A 23,768-nucleotide genomic window follows, 5' to 3' on the forward strand; every position below is an offset into this window, starting at 1 on the left:
ACGCCTCTGCCAAGACCTTGACCAGGTATGGGGATGGTATTGTTGTCTCGCTGAGGGTGACAGTCCTAGAGCTCGAGAAGCCTTTATGCTCTTGTCTAATTCTTGGAGTGTGGAATCAGTAGTGGTGTTGAAGAGGCCAAGGCTGTCAAATGGAAGATCTTCAACATAAGACCTGGTATCCAGAGGGAGAGTCGTATTGTGGAGCCAGGAATGCCATATTGCGGAGCCAGGAATGGTATAGCAGAGGCCATTGTCCTGGAAGATGCATCTAGGGCATGCTTTGAAGTGTTTATTTGTTGTTTTGCCAACACCATGCCCTCCTTTTGAAAGACTCTGAGCGAGTGTCACCCTCCACGTCTACACAGTCAATCTCATACACATACATCTCGATCTATGAGCAGAGTGGGATGAATATCGATCCCAGTCGGAATAGCTCACCGGAGTCAGCCATGGCAAGGATGGTAGATAAGCCCCATACAGATACCTCATCTGTCGTTGATCCCAAGACAGAGGTGGTGGCGGGGGTAAGAAGACTCGTGGGGATCGACTTCTGGACCATGGACGTCTCAGAGACAAAGCGGCAGCATGTCTTTGAGAGGAGCCCGCGTAATCTCGGTTGTCGATATCCACAGATTGACTGTGTAGACATGGAGGGTGACGCTCGCTCCGTGTCGCATGAAGCATATCGGTGCCGACGTGGATCGATGTCGGGAGCTTCCGATACTGTCGACGACGAGGAAGGAGACGGAGAAGGCTCTGCATCCATTTGATGACTTAGGAGCTCTACCGTTTCGATGTCGGAGTAAGGACGCTCCATTTGGTGGATAGGGGAGTCCAAGACATGGATGGTCGGTATCGGTACAGGGACTTGGGCTTCTGGTATCGATACAGTCGTTGGAGCGGGAGACACTCTAGGGGCATCACCCAGTGCAGCCACCGCTACTTTCCCCTTCTTTGCCGCCTTAAGGGGTTTGGAAGAGCCCTTCTTTGCGGACTTTTGCTCCTTACTTGGCCTGGACTTCTATTTCACCGGCGTGGAAGCGGAGGATTGCGCCTTCGATGCCAGAGGCTTTGGTGTCAGTTGGCCGATATTGGAGGCAGGCCTCAATGCTGGAGCCGTTGATGTCGATGGTTTCTCGGCGTCCATCGCTGAGGAAGGATGTAGAGCCGATTCTAGCAGGGCCACTTTAAGACGCGCAGCTCAGTTTTTTCGGGTCTGGTTTGAAAAGCGAGCACAGTGGCGACAGGATTCGGGTCGATGAGACTCTCCGAGACAAAGTATTCAAAGGGTATGATGGTCAGGAGGAGCAAGCTTACTACCGCAACCCTTGCACCTATTAAAAAAGCCCCACTTCTTCTCCATAAAAACCAAAATGAAGAAGAAAGAAGGGGGGGGGGGTAGCCTGAAGGCCCGACTGAGGTAAAGCAGCAACCTCCCCTTCAGCAGAAAATAAAAGGTTTTTTTAAAAAGTTTTTTGAAAGAACAACGAAGAAAAGGAATAAATTGAGGAAAAAATCCAAAGAGCCGTGAGGCAAAAAGCCAAAACATGCGAACCGATCAGACTGACGAAGAAAAAGGTCTTTCCAACGCAATGGTAAGAAAGGAACTGGTGGGATGTCTGTGCCCTCCCCTCTGGGCATGCGCGGTGGGGTTCCTGCGCATGCTCGACGTCTGGGCGCGAAAATCCGTTAAAAGAGCTTGCTACAATGCCGATCGATCCAGCACATGCGCACTAGATCCCATGGGAGTGAAGCATAGAGACCACGTCAAAGATCAAGCTGATATTCACCCAGTGACAGTGAGGCATAAGGAACCTGAGTATTTAAAGAGCTGTGATTATGGAAGCGATATGTTGGATCTCTTGAGTGACGAGTGGGGACATAGGGAAGATTTCCTATTGCTGGCTGTTAGCTATCAAAAGAGCGAGTTCTGTTGATGAGCACAAAGGAGATGGCAACACCACCGTTCTGGAGGGGAAAAGCCCTCACAACAAGAGTTCCTGAACTCAGTATTGTGCATTTTTTTAGGTCACTTGGGCATTATTAGGTTCTGAGAGGGAACACAGGCCAAGGGTGAATCACAACAATTAAATTCCAGCAATGTAAAAGAATCATGTCTCCCCCCCCTCCCCCAAACGTTCCATGGTAGAAACAGCCAGAATTAAGAATTAGTCTTTATTACATATACATCTATAAAGCCTGATAGTCAACTAAAAAACAAACCAACCCCCCCCCCCCCAGCAAGACAGGGACACAATGGTTGAAGATGCACAAATACTACCAACATTCTTGCACTCCTAAAGCCCAGTTCATGTGATACCAAAAAGCAGAAGTGGCTGATGTCATCTCCTTGCCCCGTTCCCTAAAACGCAAGTGAGCACTGCAAACGTGAGATTTGGCAGTCCCGGTGGGAGCCATCTACAAAAGATGCAGGAGTCCCTACTTGGCAAGCTAGAAACAGAGGAAAGTGTGATGAGCAACAGAGGGGGCGGGGGAAAGCAACATAAACCGTTGGTGATTCTAGTCTTCCTTATTTCTCGGTAATGTATGAACCGTGACTGCGTATTACAACTTGTGTGTGTGTGTGGGGGGGCTCGCTCTGAAATATATGATATGGGCACAAGATGTACAGAAGAGTGCAAAACACAAACACACCAACAATGAACATTGCTAGGATTTGTTAACAGGGCAACTTTGGTTTCAGTTACAGGGGAGTTTATCTGAATAATAAATTAAATCCAACAGTGTCTAAGGGATTGGGTTTTCGACCTATCACATCCTTCAGCATTTACTTTTTCCTTAAAGGCCCAGGGTCACTTCTTGACTAGATCTTAAGTTATGGGGTAGCTGACATCCAGTCAACAACCTCAACTTTGGCATGCAGGAGTCTAATCTGAGAGTTTAAATCCTATGGATTATCAAGTGAGACTGAGACTCCCAAGTACCAATTTATTTTCTCAGAACAGAACTTCAGCTCGCTCTCTCGGTTGCTTAAAATAAAAAGTCACTGTTCATCTCTGTAAGACAAACAAGGGTATCGTTATTTCTCATGGAAATATTCTGAGTCTGGATGCTACAGATCCAGAGCTTTAATTCTTGCCCCTAAAAAAGAAGAAGGAAAACTGTGCAAAGACTGAGAGGCGAAAGAGGATCCCCCCCGCCCCCAATGCTGCATCTGCAAGTTGCAGGATGACACAAAAATTGCTTCTGATTGGGTGTCGCTAGAAGCTGCCTTCTGCCTTCCTCAAAACTGTTTCAGGACAAGACACCTCACACTTATTCACACATTTCTTCATTTAAGAACATCACTTCTTTATTTTTAAAGGGGGGAAAAAGAGAGAAAGACAACCCCCTCCCAATCCCTAAGTTCAAAAACAACCCCCAATAACAACAATAAAAAATCCTATTAGAAACAATAAGGAAGCACTGAGAGTTTGAGTATTACACTCTTCAAGTATGCCGCTCGGATTTTTGACTATACATATTTTAAAAAACTGTAAAAGTGCAACCAAGGGCTTTTGCTTAAAGTATTTAAAGGGCTACTTCAAAATACTGTAGAACAACTGTGCAGTTACTGAACGGTATTATTCATCCACTTCATATACCTAGCCAAAAAGTTTAGCAGGCCTTACAGGAAAAAAAAGTGGCAGCCATGTTAGCAGACGAGGCCAACTTAGCAAGAAATCCAGGGAGTTCCACGCATTGTATTGATCTTCGATTAGAGAAAGCCTCCCTGAAGCTAGACATTCGGACATGGAATGTGGTCAGGTTTCACAGTAGCGTTATGGGATCGTCCAGTACCATTGTACGAGGCTGTGCACTAGGTTAACCTTTTGTTATGCTTTATGTAACCATATTCTCCTCTTCCCAACAGGTTTAGTACAGTAGTTCAAGCCGTAACTTAAATTGCCCATTGGTGTGCTCCAAATCGGTGTTTTTTTATTTTGTACACTTTAAGGAATCTTAAGATTTGCATCCAAAGAGAACCATGCTACATAAAAATTATCCAGGATTTTTGCCAAAAATGAGCTCTTGAATAAAATCTAAAAAATACTATTGCCAATGCATCTCATAGAGAGAAAACGTTATTTTTTTTAAACTGTAAACAAATTCACACTCTGACACTTTAAAACTTCAGTGGAGGAAGGAGTTGCTGACTCAGCTTTGCCGCGCTCACTTGCCAGAGCAAACTGGAGTGGGTGGGGCAACAGCCGGTTCTTCTTGACATCATCTAGGGGGTGAAAAGAATCGTTCCAAGTAGCCAGTAAGGGCATCCCAGTGCTTCCACAAAAAGGCAATGAAGACCACTACAAATAAAGTGCTGAACGTCCTGCTGCGAGTTTTCATGAGGGGGACTACACAGTTAGCCACGGTGGAGACAAAGACCAACAGAACAGCCATGACAGCCAAGAGGATGTTGATGAGCTTGCCCAGAAGGTTTCTGGCAGTGGCGTTTTCAAGGCCCTCTAACTGGACAACTTGCTGCTGCTGCTGCTGCAGTTCCATCTTTGAGATTCTGGTCTGACATGCCTCTAATGCCTCCTGTGGAGCAGAACAGGACAGTTTAGTAATCGCACAGTGCATCACTGTGTACACACACCAATTGCATTTAAATATTCTGTGACAGTGAGAAGTCAAGTCACACCTTACAGTACCTTTTTACCCAAGTGGTAAGGTCTGGCCATAAGTAGGATGCAAGACACATATGGATGGGTTCAGGGCCGGTTCCAGGTTCTGGGGGCCCTGGCAGAGAGTTCTTGGCCCCCCCTCCCCTCCTCTGCTCACCCGCCCAGGCCCTCCTCTCACATCCTCCTTCTTTCCCTCCTATACACATGCCTTCCACTTGCCCGTGCGTCCTACCACCACTGCCAATGTTCACAGCCTCCTGCACCCCGCACTGCCTGCAGCCCCTTCCCCGGTGGCAAGGGCAACGCAAGCATCTGGGAGCACAGGTGGTGGAGTGCCAGCGAGTGGGCAGGGTGTGTATGTGACAGGGGTGGGCCCCGCCAGAAGCCCCGGGCCCTGTCAGCTGCCCCACTTCAGGGTATGCTGACACCAGCCCTGGATGGGTTTGGCCAGTGTGGTGATACGTGAACCAAGTGCCAAAAGCTTCAGGGGGCTGACACATAGGGTAGTGACAAAGCATGGGAACCGGCATGCCCTCTAAAGGGCTTGGGAAATACGGATGCAGATAGTATGAGGTGTCTGCATTCCTGGTCCCTCATTCACACTTTGCAGGATATGAGTCACTCCTGCTGGCTTCAAAGCCAAAGAAAAGCAAAGTCTTCATGTGGCATACACTAGACTTCTGCCTGGTTAATGCACTATGAGCAGGGGGATCCCAATTTGGTGGCAGGATCGCTTACATGATTCATCATCAGCAATTAGGCTGGAGGATTTTCTGTTTCATGTTTTCAAAGCCAATGGTCCCTGCTGTCACAAATACTGGAGCCCGGGGGACACGAGGGCAGACTGAAATCCTCCAGGGTCACTCAAGACTAAGGGTCACCAATGTCATAAACCCGCCCTGCATACTGCGTGTTCGTGTGCATGTGGAGTATGTTCCTCTTCTCTGTGCCACCACCCCAAGTTAAAGATCCATCCTCCCATGTTGCCAGTGACTTGGGGGACACTAGCAAAGGCGGCCTTTCTCCTGCGTGTGCATATTTAAGCATGCTTAGCGTGAGCGAGTGATCTAGGTGTACAAGGAGGACTTCAAATCACAATCTGCTGTCTTCAAACAGGAAAACTTTACTGGTATAGATTAACCTAGAGCACAAGACCGGGGAAATATTATTGTGCCTGAAGTGAAGGTGAAGGTTCACTTGCTCGAAAGCCAGTCGAATCCGACTCTAGGGTTGCGGTGCTCATCTCTGTTTCAAAGCCGAAGAGCCAGCGCTGTCCGAAGACGTTTCCGTGGTCATGTGGCCGGCATGACTAAACACCAAGGCGCACGGAGCGCTGTTACCTTCCCACCGAAGTGGTACCTATTTATCTACTTGCAATCTCTTGCTTTCGAACTGCTAGGTTGGCAGGAGCTGGAACTAGAGACGGGAGCTCACTCCGTCATGCGGCACACTCGGGTCTCGAACTGCTGAACTACTGACCTTCCACTTGAGCCACCGCAGCTCCTAGTTATTGTGCCTACTGGGTCACATATTTAATGAAAAGAACAGGAAAACATAACACTATACTAAACTTAACCATATAGAAGATTTACCTCTGCCAACCCCCCCCCCAAGATGTCTGTGAAACAAATGCACACCCTAGCCCCCTAGCTTCCTGCAGGGGAATCCGACCTCCAGCATTTGAGCAAAGACTGGCAGATGTCATCAGTCTTTTTAACCCTTTCTGTCTCTGCTGGCAGAAAGCCTCTACTCAATCCAGATTTAGGGAACTCACTCTCATGTGGGGAGATGAACCCCAATCTCCCAATCACTTAGGGCACACGCCCCACATATCTCAATACCCGGATCATGTTTTATAACAGCTGTCCATCTTGCCCTCTCTGGCAAGCACAGCAAGTTGTTCTGTCTTTGCTCTCTAATCTCTTGATGCATTTTATGGCTGTCTTCTCTGAGAAAGCAGGTGGCTGCCAGAATCCCAGGAACTCCCTGGTGTGTTCCAAAGTACCTTACCTCTCTGAGGAATGGCAACTACATTTTCAGCTAAATTTCCCTAACGTAATTTCCTGCGTGATGGCTTATGTCTCATGCAACTGACCTATAATGGTGACATTTCATAGTCTAAAGACTTCAGTCATGATTACACCCATCAATGTTTAACTTTTTCTGGTCAAGTAGCTCTTTTAGGGCATCATTTCAAGCCTGGGATTTGGAAATCCCTCAACTCCTGCTCAGTCTGAATGCAAAGAAGAATGATACAGAGAGCTTCTGCCTTGTCAATGACGAAGGTACCTGATCTTTCAGACTGAGTAGTGATAGAATGAGACAGCAGGGGGAAGCAACAAAGCTTTCTTTTTTTAAGTTGCAAGAACCCCCAAAATGGCAAAATAATGGGAAGTGACAGTACACGGCTATAATTACCCACTTGCTGGTGACTGTGTTCTTCCACGCTTCCCTTGCCCTACTGCAAGGCTGATGTTTTTCTGGGTATAAACCTGCTCACTAGTCAAGCTGGGTGTCTGAGGTCCTGAATGGCCTTTTCTGTGGTGGTGCCTTGGCTTTGGAGGAGTGCTCTCCCCACCTACAACTTCACCCAATGAAAACATTTTCACTTGCCCAGGATATCATCAGTGCATTATGAAGTTTTATTTGTTCCTCCATTTTCAGTGTTTAACTCATTTTTACTGACTGCACTGGCTGGATTGTTTAATGTGTTTTTGTTTCCTATCACCCCATAAAATGTCTGCTCTACTCTGGAAAGCAACTTGCGGGAGAGGGGAAAAGGGCTCTCTGGCCTGCTGCTTTTTTGGCTGAAATCAAAATCTCCCTCACTCTTGCACCCCCCTGCACGTGACACTGCCGTGTGGCAGACTTGCATTCTAGCACTCAGGGCTGCTGCCCTCACATTTAGTTAGTTCCTCACAGTGTGTTTCCCAGTCTCTTGTATCTCCTGCAAAGATCCTCTGGGCTTCAATACATGAGCAAATGCACTACAAATGGATTTGTTGAACTGCAGCATGTGGTCCTAGTGTTTGCTCTGCAGCTGCAGCTCTCTCAATCTAATTCCCCAGGCTTTTGGCTTCAAATACTTTACTTGCAGACCAAACCTTTCCATCGAATGCCTCCTTATATGGGCAAGAAAAACAGAATAGGTTGCTTCCTGGATGGGCAGAGTAGACATATAAAGGCAGCTTACTGTTTTTAGTTCGACATCTATGTCGAATGCATTCAAATTAACGACAGGCACATCCTGCTAACAGCTGACAAGGAACAAGCTCTTGGCACAGCCTTTTAACCCTCCCCCCTTCCCTGCACATACGGAGAAAGGCTCCTGCTTGAACTATAGGCAGCAAAAGTCCTTATATCAGTCAGCAGATTAGTATGAACCAGGAAGAACAGGTAAAAACAGACGGTATAAAATAGCATGGCCTAGGTGGTTTATCATTACATGAATGAGTCTGGATGATCCATCGGCTTCTATGCTCTCTTCCATCGCTGTCTGGCCATAGCTTGATAATAAAACAATGCTGCTTTAATGAAAGCCAGAATTTGTCATTATGTCAATACCATAAAACGACTACAGTTTGCTCGTTCCTTCTAATCAGGATTCCAAATACTAGATCAGATTTGAGAACAAGCCCTATTCTGCAGTAAAAGTGGAAGCTCTGATTATTGAGTGGGAAAGGAGGGACAGAGCATATGAGCTTGAGGATCCCCAGGCTGATTTAATTAACAACAAACCCTGGCTTGTCATTAAATCTGAATCACGTCAGTGGCTTGTTTCAGAGCATGGTTGACCGACTGTTTTGAACAATGGAGCTAAAAAGGAAGTTAGGGCTTTAGAGCACAATAAGCCAATCCCACTGATCAGGGGGATTAATACACACACATTCAACCATCCCAATATTTGAATGGGATATGTGTGTGTGTGTGGGTCTTCTTCCTTTCACCAACCTGAATGTCTCTGGCTCGCTCGTAGGACTGATAAGCTATTTTTTCCTCCATGCTGGCCAATTCCTGCTTTAAATTGAGAATCTCATTCTGGTGGAGCTCAGTCAGGTCATTCAGCTGCTCTTCTAACCGTTCACATCTAGAACAGAGAAAAATTGTACTTGCTTTAGGGAAAGCACTGACAATCCTATGAACCAGAGCTGACACATTCCTCCTCCTGTGACGTGATGGCTGTAGAGGTTAAACCTGCTTTGAGACTCAGCACTTCAAGGGTTCAGTTATCACAGTAACCAGTGGCTTGTTTAAACCCCACACCTGCACAAAGCCAGACCAGTTTGTTTGTAAATCCCAGTTAGTATGCAGCTTGCTTCCTTTCCTGCCTTCTACAGAGAATCCACAGATGCCATCCCTGAGCTCCCCTGCATCACCAAGCTGCTGGCAAATCTCGCAATGTATCCAGACTGCTTGCTATTGTTTTCGGCTAAAATAGGGAGGAGGGGGGGGCATAGACAGAGATGTAAAGGCTGGGGGGTGGGGAGAGAAAGTAACATTTGAAAAGAAAAATCCCATTCCCCATTTTAAAAAAAACAACAACAACCATCCCATTTCCACCCCCAGAATTTGAAAATTCTTATGAAATATTTTCTTAAAAGAAATGCTTTTGAAGCCAAGGTTTTACTCATTCAGAAGGTGTAATGTGAAGATATTTACGCAAGTCAATCTGCAGCATTAGATAATGGTACAGACATATACAATATTCTCAAAGATGTATCTGTTTAAAGGAGTTCTTCTCAAATAAGTGGTAAATATATTTTAAATTACATAAAGTCACTGTTACAAAGTTTACAATAAAGGGGACCCGTGATACTCGTGGGGGGGGGGAAAGAGCTCCACGCAAAGCAGCAGCAGGAGGCAGCAGCAGCAGCAGGTAAGCCCTGTTCCCCCCCAGTCCCCGGATACCAGCAGCGTGGCCTGAGCGGCTTCAAGCTGCCGGGCCCCGTCAATCTCCCCCCCCGGCTCCTTCACCTTCCGCTGGTCTCCTTCCCTCCCCCTCCAGCTCTGGCAGCTGGTCTCCTCCTCCGCCCAGCCTTGGCTCTGGTGGCGCGGCCTGAGAGGCTTCCAGCCGCCGGGCCGCGCCAATCTCCCCCCCACGATCTCCTTCCCCCCCTCCGGCTCCGGCGGCCAGTCTCCTTCTCCTCTCCCCCCGCCTCGGCTTCAGCAGTGAGGCCTGAGGGGCTTCCAGCTGCCGGCCCATCGCAGAGTTCCCAGAGCGTTCCCTGCGCATGTGCAGGAAAAGCTCTTTTACTTTTGGGGGGATTTAAATATCTCCCCTATATTTTTTTCAACTTTTTAGATTTTTGTGCACACCTGGGGACTGCCCCAAGTGTGCAGGAAAATCTCCCTGCCCCTCAGGTGCCCCCGATGTGCGGATTTAGATATCCATACGCAGGGGGCGCCTTCGCTATTAGATGTATAGATCTAGATATCCATATAAGCTACTAGACCCTATTGTGATTGTATGAGACTGATTTTATCCAAATAACATACCTTCTTCTGTTAAGTACAGAATGCTTTTTTCCCTATTTTCACCTTACATTTTCTCCTACCTCCCAGACGGCTAAAATTAAGATAAATGCGGTAAGGTACCATATGGTGCAACAGTTTGTAGCTCTCTTTTTAGTACTAGGTATATTTTCAATTTTACATGTAGAAAAACTAAGATATTTATAAATTTTATAAATATGCCAAATAGCACGATTTTATATGCTAATTAAGTTATAATCAATGCATGTTACTTTGTTAAAGCAGTAAAATATGTTTAAGCCTTACAAGAAAATAAGTACTGCACATATTTCAATTATGTTCCCCGCCTTTAAAATTTCTGGAAGTTTGATATATTTTACCTTCTTCCTTGGTCTCACCAAAATCACCCTGCCTTTCCCCTTGACTAGCCATTTCATTGTATCCTTAAGCCTTTTAACTTTGAAGCAAAATACATTTTTAAAGCATCCTCTCTCATACAGATTTCTCTTCTGCCAAATTCCCTAATTGCCAAATCCAGGAAGGGGGGGGGGACCTTGAGTAAAACACACACATACTCCCTTAGCCACTCATGCAGTCACCCTCTTAGAATATAATAGGGGAAATTCTCTATATGAGTGAGTGGTAAACTAATTTTGACTAATGCTATTTTCTGTGTAGCAATTTCTATTGTGGATGTTGGAGGACTGCATAAAAATATGTGAGTAAACAAGAACTTTGATCATGCTACTTTTAAAATTTCTCCTTTGCATGGGATGGCTGGAGAGTCTTCACTACAGGAGGAGGGAGAAGAGAAGAGAATACAGAGAGTAAGAGAATCCTGAGAAAGCTCAATTCTTAGCTGAATTCAGCAGGGTCAAAATTCTTCCTGCTTCATGCTATGGTCTTTGTATTCAGGAGACTGAAAAGTGTAGTATACTGAACAAGCTGTGGTAGCAGCATTCAGCTATCACAACATATCACTGCTAGTATTAACCACAAGACTGGGTTAGGATATATAAGCTTGGGTTAGCACCCATCAATAACCCAGTTTGTTAGGCAACTGGCAGTCAAACATCACAATAAGCCACAGTTTTATAAACCACTTTTTGATCAAATTATGGTTTATTGTGATATCTAAATTCAATCTTATAGCAATGAAACTGGACATTATTGACTCATATTTTAAAAGATCAGGTTACAGATACATCTAATAATGAATATATACATCTAATAATGAATATATACATCTAATAATGAATATATCAATGGCTGCGATCAGATGAGCTGTTTGCTCTGATGTCGTCACTTCTCCCTTCTGGATTTCAAATACTCATTCAGACAGCCTTGTCATCCCCATCTCATTCAGGAGTCGTTGGCCCCCTGTTCTCACCCCCAACTTTCCCGACACTGGAGAAAGTCCAAGCTTTATGGATTCAACTGGTTTCACCACGCATTTCCTGATGAACTCTCTCTTACAAAATCAAGCCATTTGGGAAGTCTGACCACACAGTTCTGTCTTTGCACCATTTTTTATTCAGTTAGTGATATGTGCACAAGCAGACCTCTGCCACAGGGTCATGAGGCTCTACTTGTGTGTTTATGTGCCACAATGTTTTGTTGGAATCGGGAGCCCCCGGGAGGGGGTTGTTTTTGAGCAATAAATTCAAGGAAAAAAGCCCCCTTCTGCCATTTCTCGGGGTGGGACAGTGGTGGAAATAGCCCCTATTTAGGCTCTCATATTGGCAGCCACAATTCTGCCCCTAGAACTTTACTCCAAGCCACTTCATAATATTGCTCTGATGGGAAAGTTCTATGTAGAGAGAAAAAGGGAAAACTTCCCTATGAAATGAGTGGAAAAACAAGTAAGTTCAGGCAGGAAAGGGAGTGATTTTGTGGAGAAATACAGTTGTATAGGAAACAATGATCACAGTATTTGACGAAAGGATTGCAGAGCTGTCAAAAAGGAGCAGTGCTTCAAATAAGCTCTTCTGCGCATGCCCATAAAACAATTTTTTTTAAAAAGGATGCCACCTGAGCACCCACTCTGTGGTTATTGCGCAGCAGTAATCGGAACGGTCAATCATGGGGTGAGCACACAGTGAGGCAGGATAAGGTTGGAGTGTTTGGATGAAACTCTCCAGAACAAGTAACACCGGATAAATTAGAGGCACAGTCAGACTGCACAAAGTCTGACATCTGACTGCCGCCAATGTCTGCCAGCCAATCACTAAGAAAGAAAACTACAGCAATTAAAAATATACTGCTGTTGAAGGCAGGCTAAGAATATGATGCAGGCTTTGGAATGGCCACATCTCATGAAAGGTCAGGTGAGTAGATTTTATCTTTTAACTTGGCTTGCCAGACAGAATGTATTTACATTGATCTAGCCATGTGAGTAGATGGTTTCAGGGCTCAATAACAAAAGGAAACACTACTTAAATGTTCTATAATTGCAAATACAATTAGATATAGTTATGCGCACACTTTACTAATGACTAGGCTTAAGCCATGTGAAGGGAAGAAGTTAACATTTACACAGCAGATCTGTAGGAATGACCACGTTGCTTCTAGACACTATAATATAGCATCAGCATTATTATCTCCCTCAAAAATAATTATAGCTCAACAATGGCAAAGTTCTAAAACCTCACCTGTAAAGACATGGGCAAATACAATTTGTAAGTTTGCTAGGCTCTCAAAGCTTACAGAAATGGTTAGACTGAAAAGTGGGATACAATGAAACAAATATTTGAAATAGGCTGAAAACCCTTTCTTGAGTTTTGGGAAGAAAAATAACAGCTTGATACATAAAGTTATAACTGTCTTCTGCTGATTTAAATAATGTAAAAATCAAATGAGACGTTTTAAAGACTAAGCAATCATATCTTACTTTTAATTATACTATACTACTTAGATTCTCTATGTTTTGTAGAGCTTTGAATTCATTTTATATTTCCAGAGACGGCCAGACATTTTATTTTCTTTACTAAATCTAATCTGTTTAGAATTTTCTGTTATCACACTAGCTAAGACTGCTGAGTTAGAGAAGGAGAGGCAAAGGTTCCAGTTCTCTGCCCCCTTCTTTCCACTGCAGCAAGACAGGCAAGTCAGGGGCAGAGGGAACAAGAAAAAGGCGGCTTAGGACCTAACACAACACAAAATCAGGTAGAGTGCCTGAACCAGCAAGAGACCTTTTCAAGTCATTTGCGCCTCAGCCTTATACGTCCTCATTCAGTTTCCTCTCCAGAGATCAATATGGAGGAAACCAGATCTGACCTCTTGAACGTGGTAATAATTTCTTCAGGTTTTGGTGTGCCCTTTTTGTTTCCGTCTCTATTCAGCTCCAACTTGGATGGAAAGAAACTAAGAGAGGTCGATCGCAAATGTGAAGAAAGGATTTCCTTTCCCTTTCCTTGACTGCTTTTTCTGGGTGGTGGTGGTGGGGGGGGCAGTGAGGTTGGACTGGAAAACTCCATGCATCACCCTCTGTTTGCCTGACAAACTCTCATCATGGTAACGGTAATGATAGCATGATGAAGCCTTCATTCAAGCTGCTGCTTGTGCTGCCCAGCAGAAGGTGCAAGGGATCAATTCAGGCCCTGATTACCAACACACTGCTGGTATGCATATAGAAGATGTATTCAACCTGGAATACAAGGGTTTTTGTTTACCAGTATGTTTGGGGGTTGAAGCTGTTTTAATTAAGGTTTGGATCCTGCAAAACTCAGCTGAATTGCCACAGTTCATATGTGAGCATGGTGACACATGGAAGAAACATAACCACATCAGCTTGCACACCTATAATAACGTATATCAACAGAAACTTTTTGTTACCTCATCAGCTCTAAGCTTCCTCTACCAGAGCTATTAAACATTCTTAAACTAATCAGATTCCACAGTAGTCTTTGGAGGTTACAGCTGGCTCACAACACAATGAACATAGGAACAGGCTGCTGGATTAGACCAGTGGTCCATTTAGTCCAGCATCCTGTTTAACGCAGTGGCAAACCAGTTTCCCTGGAGGGCCACACAAATAGTGCAGAGGCCAAGCTCCCCTCCTCGATGATACCTCCCAAAACTGGTATTCAGAGGTTTACCTCTGTTGATGGAGGCCACCAATGCTTCAGAATGTATGTGGGTTTACTATAGCCTTCCAATAAAATATAAGGTGCGCATGCTAAATATCACACACAGTTCCAGCATAAATTCCAGTTAAGTTCTAGCATCATTTTTACAGTCATCGAAGAACTGTGACTGTAGGTAGAATGGCATTCTTGGTGGTTATTTCCCAGCTTTGGACAGCCGTTTAATGAAAAAAATAATCAAAACCAAAGTGTCTTTTAGATGAAATGCAACACATTTACTGTAGGAGGAGAATGAGGGGCCAGTGATCACCAGGGACTTAACATTTGCAAGTGAAAATGGGGGGGGGCTGGGGGTGTATAAAAAACTCCCACTACCTTGATTACTTTGCCAATAGAGCCTGAGAGGAATTAGCCACCTACTACCTACAAAGCATTCAAAGAGTGTGGGGAATGTGTCTCAAAAATGCAGGCGTCCCTGCCTCAAGACTTCAAAGGCTGAAATCTGCATGGTGTCTATCGCAGGCTCTTTTGTGGTGGGAGAATTCACCCGCCACTTGGATTTATTTTGGTGACAAAAAGCAGCCTCCATTCAAAACTGGCAGCTCCAGGGAACCTTTGAGTGTGGGGACCCTGAGAAGGCCAGCACTGCATCCTCCTGAATAGCTCTCTCACTTTCCCCCCCACGTGGCTCCTTGTGTTTGTACTCATCCACATGGAAGCAGGTATTAGAAATATGTGATGTCCTCGCATTAGCAGCAAACTCAATTAATTCCAGTACCTACCCAATACTCTGAGCTGCCAGGGATAGTCTCTGCCCACATGAGAAAATGCACATGCACAATCTTCATGGGGCAATTTGGGGACCTTCAAAAGAGGAGGAGTGCTCTAATCTCGCTCTCTCTTTTTTAAAGTAGAGAGACTACAATGCTGTTTTCTGCTCTCAGTGCTTGCATATTTTGGTCTTACTGTGTTGGTTTTCTATTATGGGTTCTGTAAATGTGGCAGTCTACTATACATTCCAAGTAGAACCACAGATGATGATAAATGCTACCATCCCACTTTTTAGCTCCCTAAGGCTTTCCATTTTCAGGACCTCTCCAAGACGTATCACTTTCTTTCTTTCAGCACACTTAAAGGGTACGCTGGGTTTTTAGAGGGTAGTCTCTTAATCCAACAGAACAACTATTTTGATTATGCCACCATTTAAAAAAACAGTTGCTAATAACTGGATACTTCTTTAAAGATAATACACAGGGAGTATATGGCAGTATTAAAGTTATATTTATAGTTCAGCTAACTTTCCCCCTTATTGCTGGAGGGGCTGCTGGGAACATATAATATGTGGTGGTCATGTAACTCTTAGATTGCAGCTCTATGGAGAGATCTCTCAGACAGGTAGACAGAATGTCATCCTGTATCCACGTCTATCATTTGGGATTTTTCAAGGATATAGTAAAAATCAGCCACACAAAAACCTTACAGTCACCCTTATCTCTGCTGCAAAACAACTGGAAGTCTTTGTATCAAATCCTAGAGTGGGGGACGAAACACTGATGGAGAAGTTAACTTTTCATCTACAGTGCAGGAAAGATCACTCATAAACTCGTAACTTTACTGCAAAATGGTCAGTTTCCATGCTGTATGTTAATAAAACTGTTAGACCTACTTCAATTCTTTTTGAGATGACACTGCTATTGGTTAACTGGAAATGCTACATGCTTTGTAGTTTGAAGATAATGCACCTAGTGTTATATTTTGTATATTTTATTTAGCAAGACTTTAATACTGTTATTTATTGGTTTATTTGCTTAATTTCTCTGTGAGAAGCTCTGTCTTAACAATTGGTTGTGTGTATATTTGTGTCTTGGCTTACCTGGAAACCACCTAATAAGTATCTTTAAAATGTAAAACTGATGCTATGAAAACATTCCCCTAAATGGTATTTGCTAAACTTCAAGAACATGAACACCAAGAATTTTAAATGCCATTTAACTGTTGATTCTATCTCCTAAATGTGATGTGGAAACATAATGCATTATCAAATATTTTTGTAGTTTATTGGATAGGTGTTTACTGCCCAGGCATACCAGCCTACTGACTTGCTTGCTACACCCTACAGTTGGTTGGTGTCAATTTTATCTCAGTGTAGCACAAGAAAGCCCCAAACTTTGCTGATTTTGAAGCTGTGGCCCACCCTATCTTTAACAGAGGAATATCTCTAGGTCCTATCAGGTGTTACACTAGTGTTGTAGGATGAACCCAAGGATAAGCACATAAAAGCAGTGAATTATTTATAATGTTCAGCAATTCTTTATAAGCTGCTGTCTCCATCTAGTAGAAAGAGGTATCCATCAAATCCAGCAATTCATTTTCTGTTGCTTATGCTGACAGAGTACAAATGCACATCTTTGAACATATAAAGTGCTTTGAATGGCTCAAGCACCAACGGTAGATTTTACCTGGATGCTTAAGTACCCACTGGCTGTGCTCAGGCTCCAACTAATGTGCAACTCAACAGTGAAGCATTCAACAGTACGGTTTTGGGTTGGAAATATAAGGCTATTGTGATAGGTAGCGATTAAACATTAGAATAAGGTTCAAGGAGATAATTCACGAAAATTGTAACACAAATGCAGTGCGATATAATTGTTCTTTTAGGAGAACCTACAGAAAGTGGAACTAGCCATGAGGAAATAATCGGAATGCACCTTAGCTATATGAACTCATATTTCTGTATGTAAGGAAGGTTTTTGTTTTGTTTTTCCAAATTGGGGCATGACCTGTAACAAGAGAGGCGCAACAGGAAGTGCTGCACAGAAAGTCCCTACTTACCAAATACACATCTGCCACATTCGAAAAGCTGATAAGGAGCAGCTTGTTTTGTAGTTTGGTCTAGCTGATCAAGCAGAGATTGCAAAAAGAACAGAGATCAAGACAGAGCTGAACTGCCAGGGAGGAGGAGAGGGCTGGGAGGAGCAGCTAATCTGTCTCGACTATGAGGCCACATCAACTATCCAATAGACAGAAGCAGCTTTCACAAAAGCCATACTGCCTGACTTCTGGCAGCTCGACTGTTACAGGGAGTGACTTGCAGAAATCATGCTGTCCTCAAATAGTCCTGGGGAGGGGAAGAGTCAGAGGAACAGGAGAGAGACAGCTCCAGCAACACCCAGTCCCAGTGAAAGCAAAAGCAGCTACAAGGCCAGGGATGGCAGGCAGAAAGCAGGCTGCTGACAAACAGAGAATGACAAACAGAAACTAGACAAAGGTCAAGAACTCTAATTAAAAAAAAAGGAAGTTCAGGAACAGGAAGCCAAAGCCATGGAAACATGGTGGAACCTTATGGCACAATCTTATTTAGTTCCCTCTAACCACATCAGGTGGGTACCGGGTAGCCATGTTGGTCTGAAGCAAGAGAGCAAAGTCTGAGTCGAGTGGCACCTTTAAACAAAGCTTTACTTTAAACAACCTTTAAACAAAGGTTTAAGCTTTTGTGTTCAGATATCTGAAGAAGTGTGCAAGCACACGAAAGCTTATACCCAGAATTAAACTTTGCTGGTCTTAAAGCTGCCACTGGACTCAAACTTTGTTCTAATGCTTCTGATATGGGTTCTCCTGGTAGAGCCTTCAGCAGACTGCCTCCTGTTTTGATGGCACTGGTGGCCACTCTTCACAGGGGGTTGGGAAAGGCTTAGCAGTTCATTTCAGATATTTTTAAAATGAGCGTTACTAAACTCCACACAAAGAACCAGGGATGAATCCTACCACACAAAAACGTGTGCTTCGTTAACACACTCAAGTTTTTCTTGTAATACTTTTGTGTTTGTTTTCCTGAAGTGTTTCACCTATAAAAGTGCCGCAAAAGGGAGCCCCCACAAAGCTGCGCTAAAGAAAACTGAGACCAGCGTGACTTCTGCTTTTCACTAAAGCATTCGCATTAACTTCTCCTTTCCATTAAGGAAACTAACAACCCACACTACCCTTTAACCAACAGTGCCCTTCATTCAAGTGGCAAACTAATTGAGAAGGCAGCTGGGGAAAAAGATCCACATTGTTCTTCGACAAGAAGTAATTTTTTCTACCATGTTCTGTAGCAGCAAAGATGACCAGTAGCCTAGAGAGTAGAAGACATCCAAATCCTCCTTGCTACACAGTTCTCTGGTTCTAAAAGAGAATCCTAAAACTGATTTTACTAGCACTGTTATTTCCTCTTCTAAAAAAGCCACAGAGTACATACAGTTGCTTTGTGAAGCTGCTGGAGATTCAGCAGAATTCTCAGCATCTTTGCAAAAGTACAGTTCTCAGAGTTCTTTGAGATGGGGAGCTATGCCATATATCTTTGACAGTCAAGTGAAATACAAAACATATTAACGCCGGCCCCTGGTCTAGTCATATGACTGCTGAAGAAAAACAGATAAAGTGAAGGTGGTAGAGCTCAGTGGAGGTGAACATACTTTACATGCAGGAAGTCTCATGTTCAGACCACTGCATCACCTGTTAACAGTATCCCAGATAACAGAAAAAGAGCAGGAAAAAACCCTCTGCCTGAACTGAAGAACAGGTGCCAGGGAAACCTCCCCCACAGCAGTGGACTAGAAGAACCAATGACCTGACAACATAGCATTACTTCAGATGCATCAACAATTTGTGTGAAAGATTCAGAAACCAAAAGGTAACCACTTCCTTGGTGCCAAGAGGAAATTCTCCATAACCTAATTTCTCCCATGTTTGCTCTTCTCTTTGCTCTTGGCTCTAGCTACTAGCAAAAGCCTTCTCCCACCCAATTCTGAAGTCTGCACATAAACTAAAGTATGCCTATAAATGAAACATACCCTGCCAACTCAAACAAATCTGTTTGTCTATTGACATTACAAAGTTTTGCTTTCAGGTTGCACAATGTTTGCAGCACATTTACACAACTTCTCACAAATTCTTATATGAGATGGGTTTCAGCATAGTGTTAATGCAGAATACACAAGGAATGATTCATGGTAACCAGTGACTGAATGCCAATAAAGCTGGTTTTATAGAATACAAGAAAGAGGGTAGCAATGGGTGACTCTTTGGCCAATGCTGCGATAAATAACTCTTGTGTTCACCACCAAGTAGCTTCCTAATAAATGCCAATATGTGAGTCCCAAAAACCTTTAAATGCATTCAGAATGTCAGTGCCCATCACACCAGACTGAGAATTGCCAAGACTTTTCCAATCCTACACATATTAATTCAAGGTTGCCTTTTTAAAGACCATACTCTAATTTACTTTACAGCATCCACCTGTGTTCCTTAAGGACTACTGTGTTTTACATTCATGGCTGGAGGATCACATTATATGCCAACCACAAAAGTTAAAGTCACAGCAAAAGGACCTGAAAATCTACACTTCCTTTGCGTTAACCATTCAGATCTGCAGAGTACACAGAAGTAGCCAACTCTCATTAGCATTAGCTCAAGGGTTCTAGCATCTAAGCACCCTAGGTAAAGCAAACAGTATATGTGAATTTATTTTGCCCCATAATTAAGTGCTGTTCACTTATGCTTGACTTGAAGTAAAGCTGAACAAATGTTATTAATGTCATACAAGTTTGAGACCTTTTGCAGAACAGTTATTACAAAATACTGATTTTGGTATCTGGAGCCCTATGGGACCAGAACTATAGAGTTTCCCCATGAAATACCCTTCTATATCAATGAAGGCAGCTGATAGGGTCCTGCTCAAAAATCTCTCCTCCATCAAGGGATTGGCTAGGAAATAATGACAGCTCTAATTACTACTCTAAATTGGGATAGGTACTCGTGAAGGAAGCCCTATGGTAGGTGCCAAACAGAACCTGAGTAAGGAAAAGACAGTGAGTATGTACATGTCCTTTGAGTTACCTGAAAGGATGCTGCTTGAGATACAGAAGTCTGGCAGAGTTTTGTGAATGTACCCAGATGGTTCTGCATTGGCCCAAATAGATTAGCAGTAACAGTGAAAGAGTACTTTGTTGAATGCTTACCTGTATCTCTCTTCCTGCAACGCCTGCATTATCAAGGAATAATCCCTCTGATAGAGCGCCTTGAGGTTCTCAAAGGATTCCTCCAGCCGCCCTTGAGTCTCTCGGATCTCTTGAATCTCATGGAGTATTGCATCAAACCCTGAGCTCTGCATATCCAGAGTGTTTGTTTTGGAGCTTGGTGCTCCCATGGGGATCCCTGTGGTGCTGTTGGCTCCCACAGAGCCTGATGTGGCACTGGAACAATCTTCCTCACTACCATATTTTGGGCTCGACTGAAAGTTATGAACACCTAAAGTCTTTCCCCCAGTCCCATCTTCTTGACCTTCTTCCAAGGAGTCCTTCAGGTTAGCTATATTGTCTGCACTTCCAAACTTGTTCCTAATGAGCGAGGCGATCTCCCGAGGTTTGGAAACAACAGCACCTGCTGCTGAATGTGTTGCCTGGGAGAAACTAGAAAGTCCACCCTTAACACTGTCTACCACTCCTTCGCTGAAGCCAGTGACCTTTGCCCCCACATCCTTCAGCCCCTGGTGCATATCCCTCAAGACATCTTTTGGCTGTCGAGGGATGCCATTCTGTTCAATCTCTCGCAACTTCCGATGGTAGTGCTCTAACTTCTTCTGCAGCTGGAGGATCGTCTGGGCTGACTTTTGGTTCTTCTTCTCAAACACCTGCTTGATACGAGCACTCTGCTGCTTGTCAGCATTGTTGGCTAATTTCAAGTACTCTGCCACGTTGTCATCCCGAGCTGTTTGCTCTATTTTGATTTGCTCCGTCAGCTTCAGGATCTTCTGCTGCAGGTGGGTGATGGCCACTTTTGTGCGTTGAGGATCTGGTGTTCCATCAACAGAGTCTGCATTGATGCTGCAGTCTGTGCTTGAGGCCACTGCGCTAGATGTTTGTGCTAGGCTGCTTACATCTAACCGTTCGATCTGGAGAAAGAGTGGAGGGAAACAAATTAGAAAAAAAAAGGACCTATCTTGATCATACAAAAAAAGCAGCAGGTTTTCACTGGTTTCATCAAACAAGAGGTCTCGTTTGCTAGAGGTTTTACTCTTTAATTTTCAGGTGAAATATTCCCACCCTTAAAAGCAAGCGAAAAGAATACTTGTAAGCATCTCTGCTAATTTGAGCATTTTGAAGGATGTAATGAAGGAACTTCAACCAACTCAGTTAAGCCTCATGCAGGATTCATTAAAGCAACTGGCTAAGGCACAAGGAGACAATAGAATAAATAGCACGACTGAGTGTAGGATAGAGAGGGTAACAAGACTATGGGAACTATTTTGAATAAAACAAGTAGCAAAATAAAATGCTTTTGTAATCCACTGTAAAATAAACAGTTTATGTAAGCACACTCATGTGGTATGAGTACTTCCTTTGCATGGCTTATTGTACCAACACCAAAGTGGGGTATCCACCCCAGAAATAATATGCTGGTACAAGAGGTGAAGGAGATGTTGAGAAAAGGAATGAGCTTATTTTGTATTTAATAACGTGAGGTACATATATGTCAAGGCAGGATTATCAGATTTCCAGATAACCCCCATCAGTTTTTGCCATATCTGTGTCCAAAACCTACATCAATGGATACAAAGTACACAAAATCTACAGCAACAAGAGATACTGAAACTGCCTCAAAGCAGAATATATTTTGTACACAAGCCTCTCGTGTATACTAGTACTCATCAAGTGATAACTGAATTAATAACCTTACACATATGGGCTACTCTTAAACAACACATTCAAAAAGTCTTAATGTTTATTCCCCCTCCCAAGTCTTCCAAACTTTCCTCCTGTAATAAAGAAAGAAAACATTCTCCCTTCTGCAGCCTACCTTGGCCTTTTTGAGGCGTAATAGCTGTTCCCAATGCATGTCTTGAACAAAAGAAACATGCCTACCATCGCTCTGCCGAAAGTTAATCCATACACTCACATATACACTCCCTGAACGTTGTAAAACAAAGTCTCAAGGAAGGCAGCTGAAGACAGAAACCAATGAATCATTTAATTACTCAGCAGCTCCTCCCCAAACCAGGGGCACATTAGCCGGCCTTGAACACGTGTATGAAAAATAGCAACATGACATCATTAGAGGTATGGCCCTTTCGCTCTCTCTTTCTTAAGCAGCAGTCCAAAGAAAAACAAAGTAAACTGTGAAGACTTGCCAGCAGATGGAAGACGAGTCTGTCCTATTAACACACAGGGGCGAGAACCAAAACATTTTCTGAGCCAGAGAAGGCATTCCAGGTTAGGGCAGAAAGGGCAGGACTACACTTTTAAACTCTCCTCCCCTCTCTGTGAAGGAAATTGGTTACTTAAGCAACAGTTAAATTTTAAAAAAAGTTTCCAGAGAATGTTTCCGTTCCAATCTCAACCGGAACTCAAATAAGCAGCTGTGCAGACATACACATATATTGTTTATAAGTGCACATCACAAAAGTGTGCTTCTTTTTGGGGGGGGTTGTGTGAAGGAAGGGGATTAGCAACCCCTCCATCAAGCAGATTTAAACAAAAACTGAATAAACATATGTGTGCGCTTCCATGTTTAATTTGAGGTTTAGCACAAATTAAACCCCAAACGATAGTTCAACTCTGAGGATGCTGAGATCTTTATTGGCCTCATGCCCCCCTAGAACTAACCTGCTGGGATCTGAAGACAGATTAACTGTACTGTAAACCTGAACACTGGAAGGCTGCCTGATCATCAAAAGGTGCTTTACAATCCATCCACCCCCTATGTCCTTACAGAAGAGAACTCTGGAGCTTCTTTTCCACATTCCTCTGCAGAGGTGAGCACGGAACCCACTCTGGTTTTACTGACTGTGTTTGTGCCAATATTGAGGGGAAAAACAGGGGAACAGCTTTAGACGTGTGATCAAATTTTATGTTTCATCTCCCTTTCAGTCAGAAACCCCAAAATCAAATGGAAGAGGATTCTGTCAACAGCTGTGAACTGTGGGAGCCCATGAGAACATACGAACATAAGAGATGCCAATGTTGGATCAGGCCAAAGGCCCATCCAGTCCAACACTCTGTGTCACACAGTGGCCAGAAATACCAGTGCCATCAGGAGGTCCACCAGTGGGGCCAGGACGTTAGAAGCCCTCCCACTGTTGACCCCCCCCCCCCAAGCACCAAGATGACAGAGCACTTGCCCCAGAGTCCCTATCTATACCTTGTGGCTAATAGCCACTGATGGACACTTATCTAATTCCCTCTTGAAGCCGTCCATGCTTGTAGCCGCCACCACTTCCTGTGGCAGTGAATTCCAAGTGTTAATCACTCTTTGGGTGAAGAAGTACTTCCTTTTATCCGTTCTAACCCGACCACTCAGCAATTTCATGGAGTGTCCACGAGTTCTTGTATTGTGAGAAAGGGAGAAAAGTACCTCTTTCTCTACCTGCTCTTTCCCATGCATAATCTTATAAACCTCAATCATGTCACCCCTCAGTCGTCGTTTCTCCAAGCTAAAGAGCCCTAAGCGCCTTAACCTTTCCTCATAGGGAAAGTGTTCCAACCCTTTTATCATTCGAGTTGCCCTTTTCTGCACCTTTTCCAAAGCTATAATATCCTTTTTAAGG

The 23,768-nt window shown here is 43.8% G+C and overlaps 1 protein-coding gene across 4 annotated transcripts in view; it reads right to left on the reverse strand.

The window, feature by feature from the left end:
- Positions 1–2,254: 2,254 nt before the first annotated feature.
- Positions 2,255–23,768, reverse strand: part of TMCC1 (transmembrane and coiled-coil domain family 1) — a 196,734-nt gene continuing 175,220 nt past the window's right edge. For 2 of the 4 annotated variants that reach the window (XM_015425285.1, XM_015425284.1), the window contains 3 exons: positions 20,185–21,116; positions 8,580–8,715; positions 2,255–4,542 (listed from right to left, as the gene is read on the reverse strand). In XM_015425285.1, the coding sequence (XP_015280771.1) occupies positions 4,228–4,542; positions 8,580–8,715; positions 20,185–21,116 (1,383 nt within the window). In that variant the 3' untranslated portion in view covers positions 2,255–4,227. Of the gene's footprint in view, positions 4,543–8,579; positions 8,716–20,184; positions 21,117–22,021; positions 22,158–23,768 lie in introns of those variants that run through there. The other 2 variants (XM_015425287.1, XM_015425286.1) reach the window with 2 other exon arrangements.

The sequence above is a fragment of the Gekko japonicus genome, unplaced genomic scaffold (assembly GCF_001447785.1).
Source record: "Gekko japonicus isolate JY-2015 unplaced genomic scaffold, Gekko_japonicus_V1.1 scaffold2, whole genome shotgun sequence".
NCBI classification, from domain to species: Eukaryota; Metazoa; Chordata; class Lepidosauria; order Squamata; family Gekkonidae; genus Gekko; species Gekko japonicus.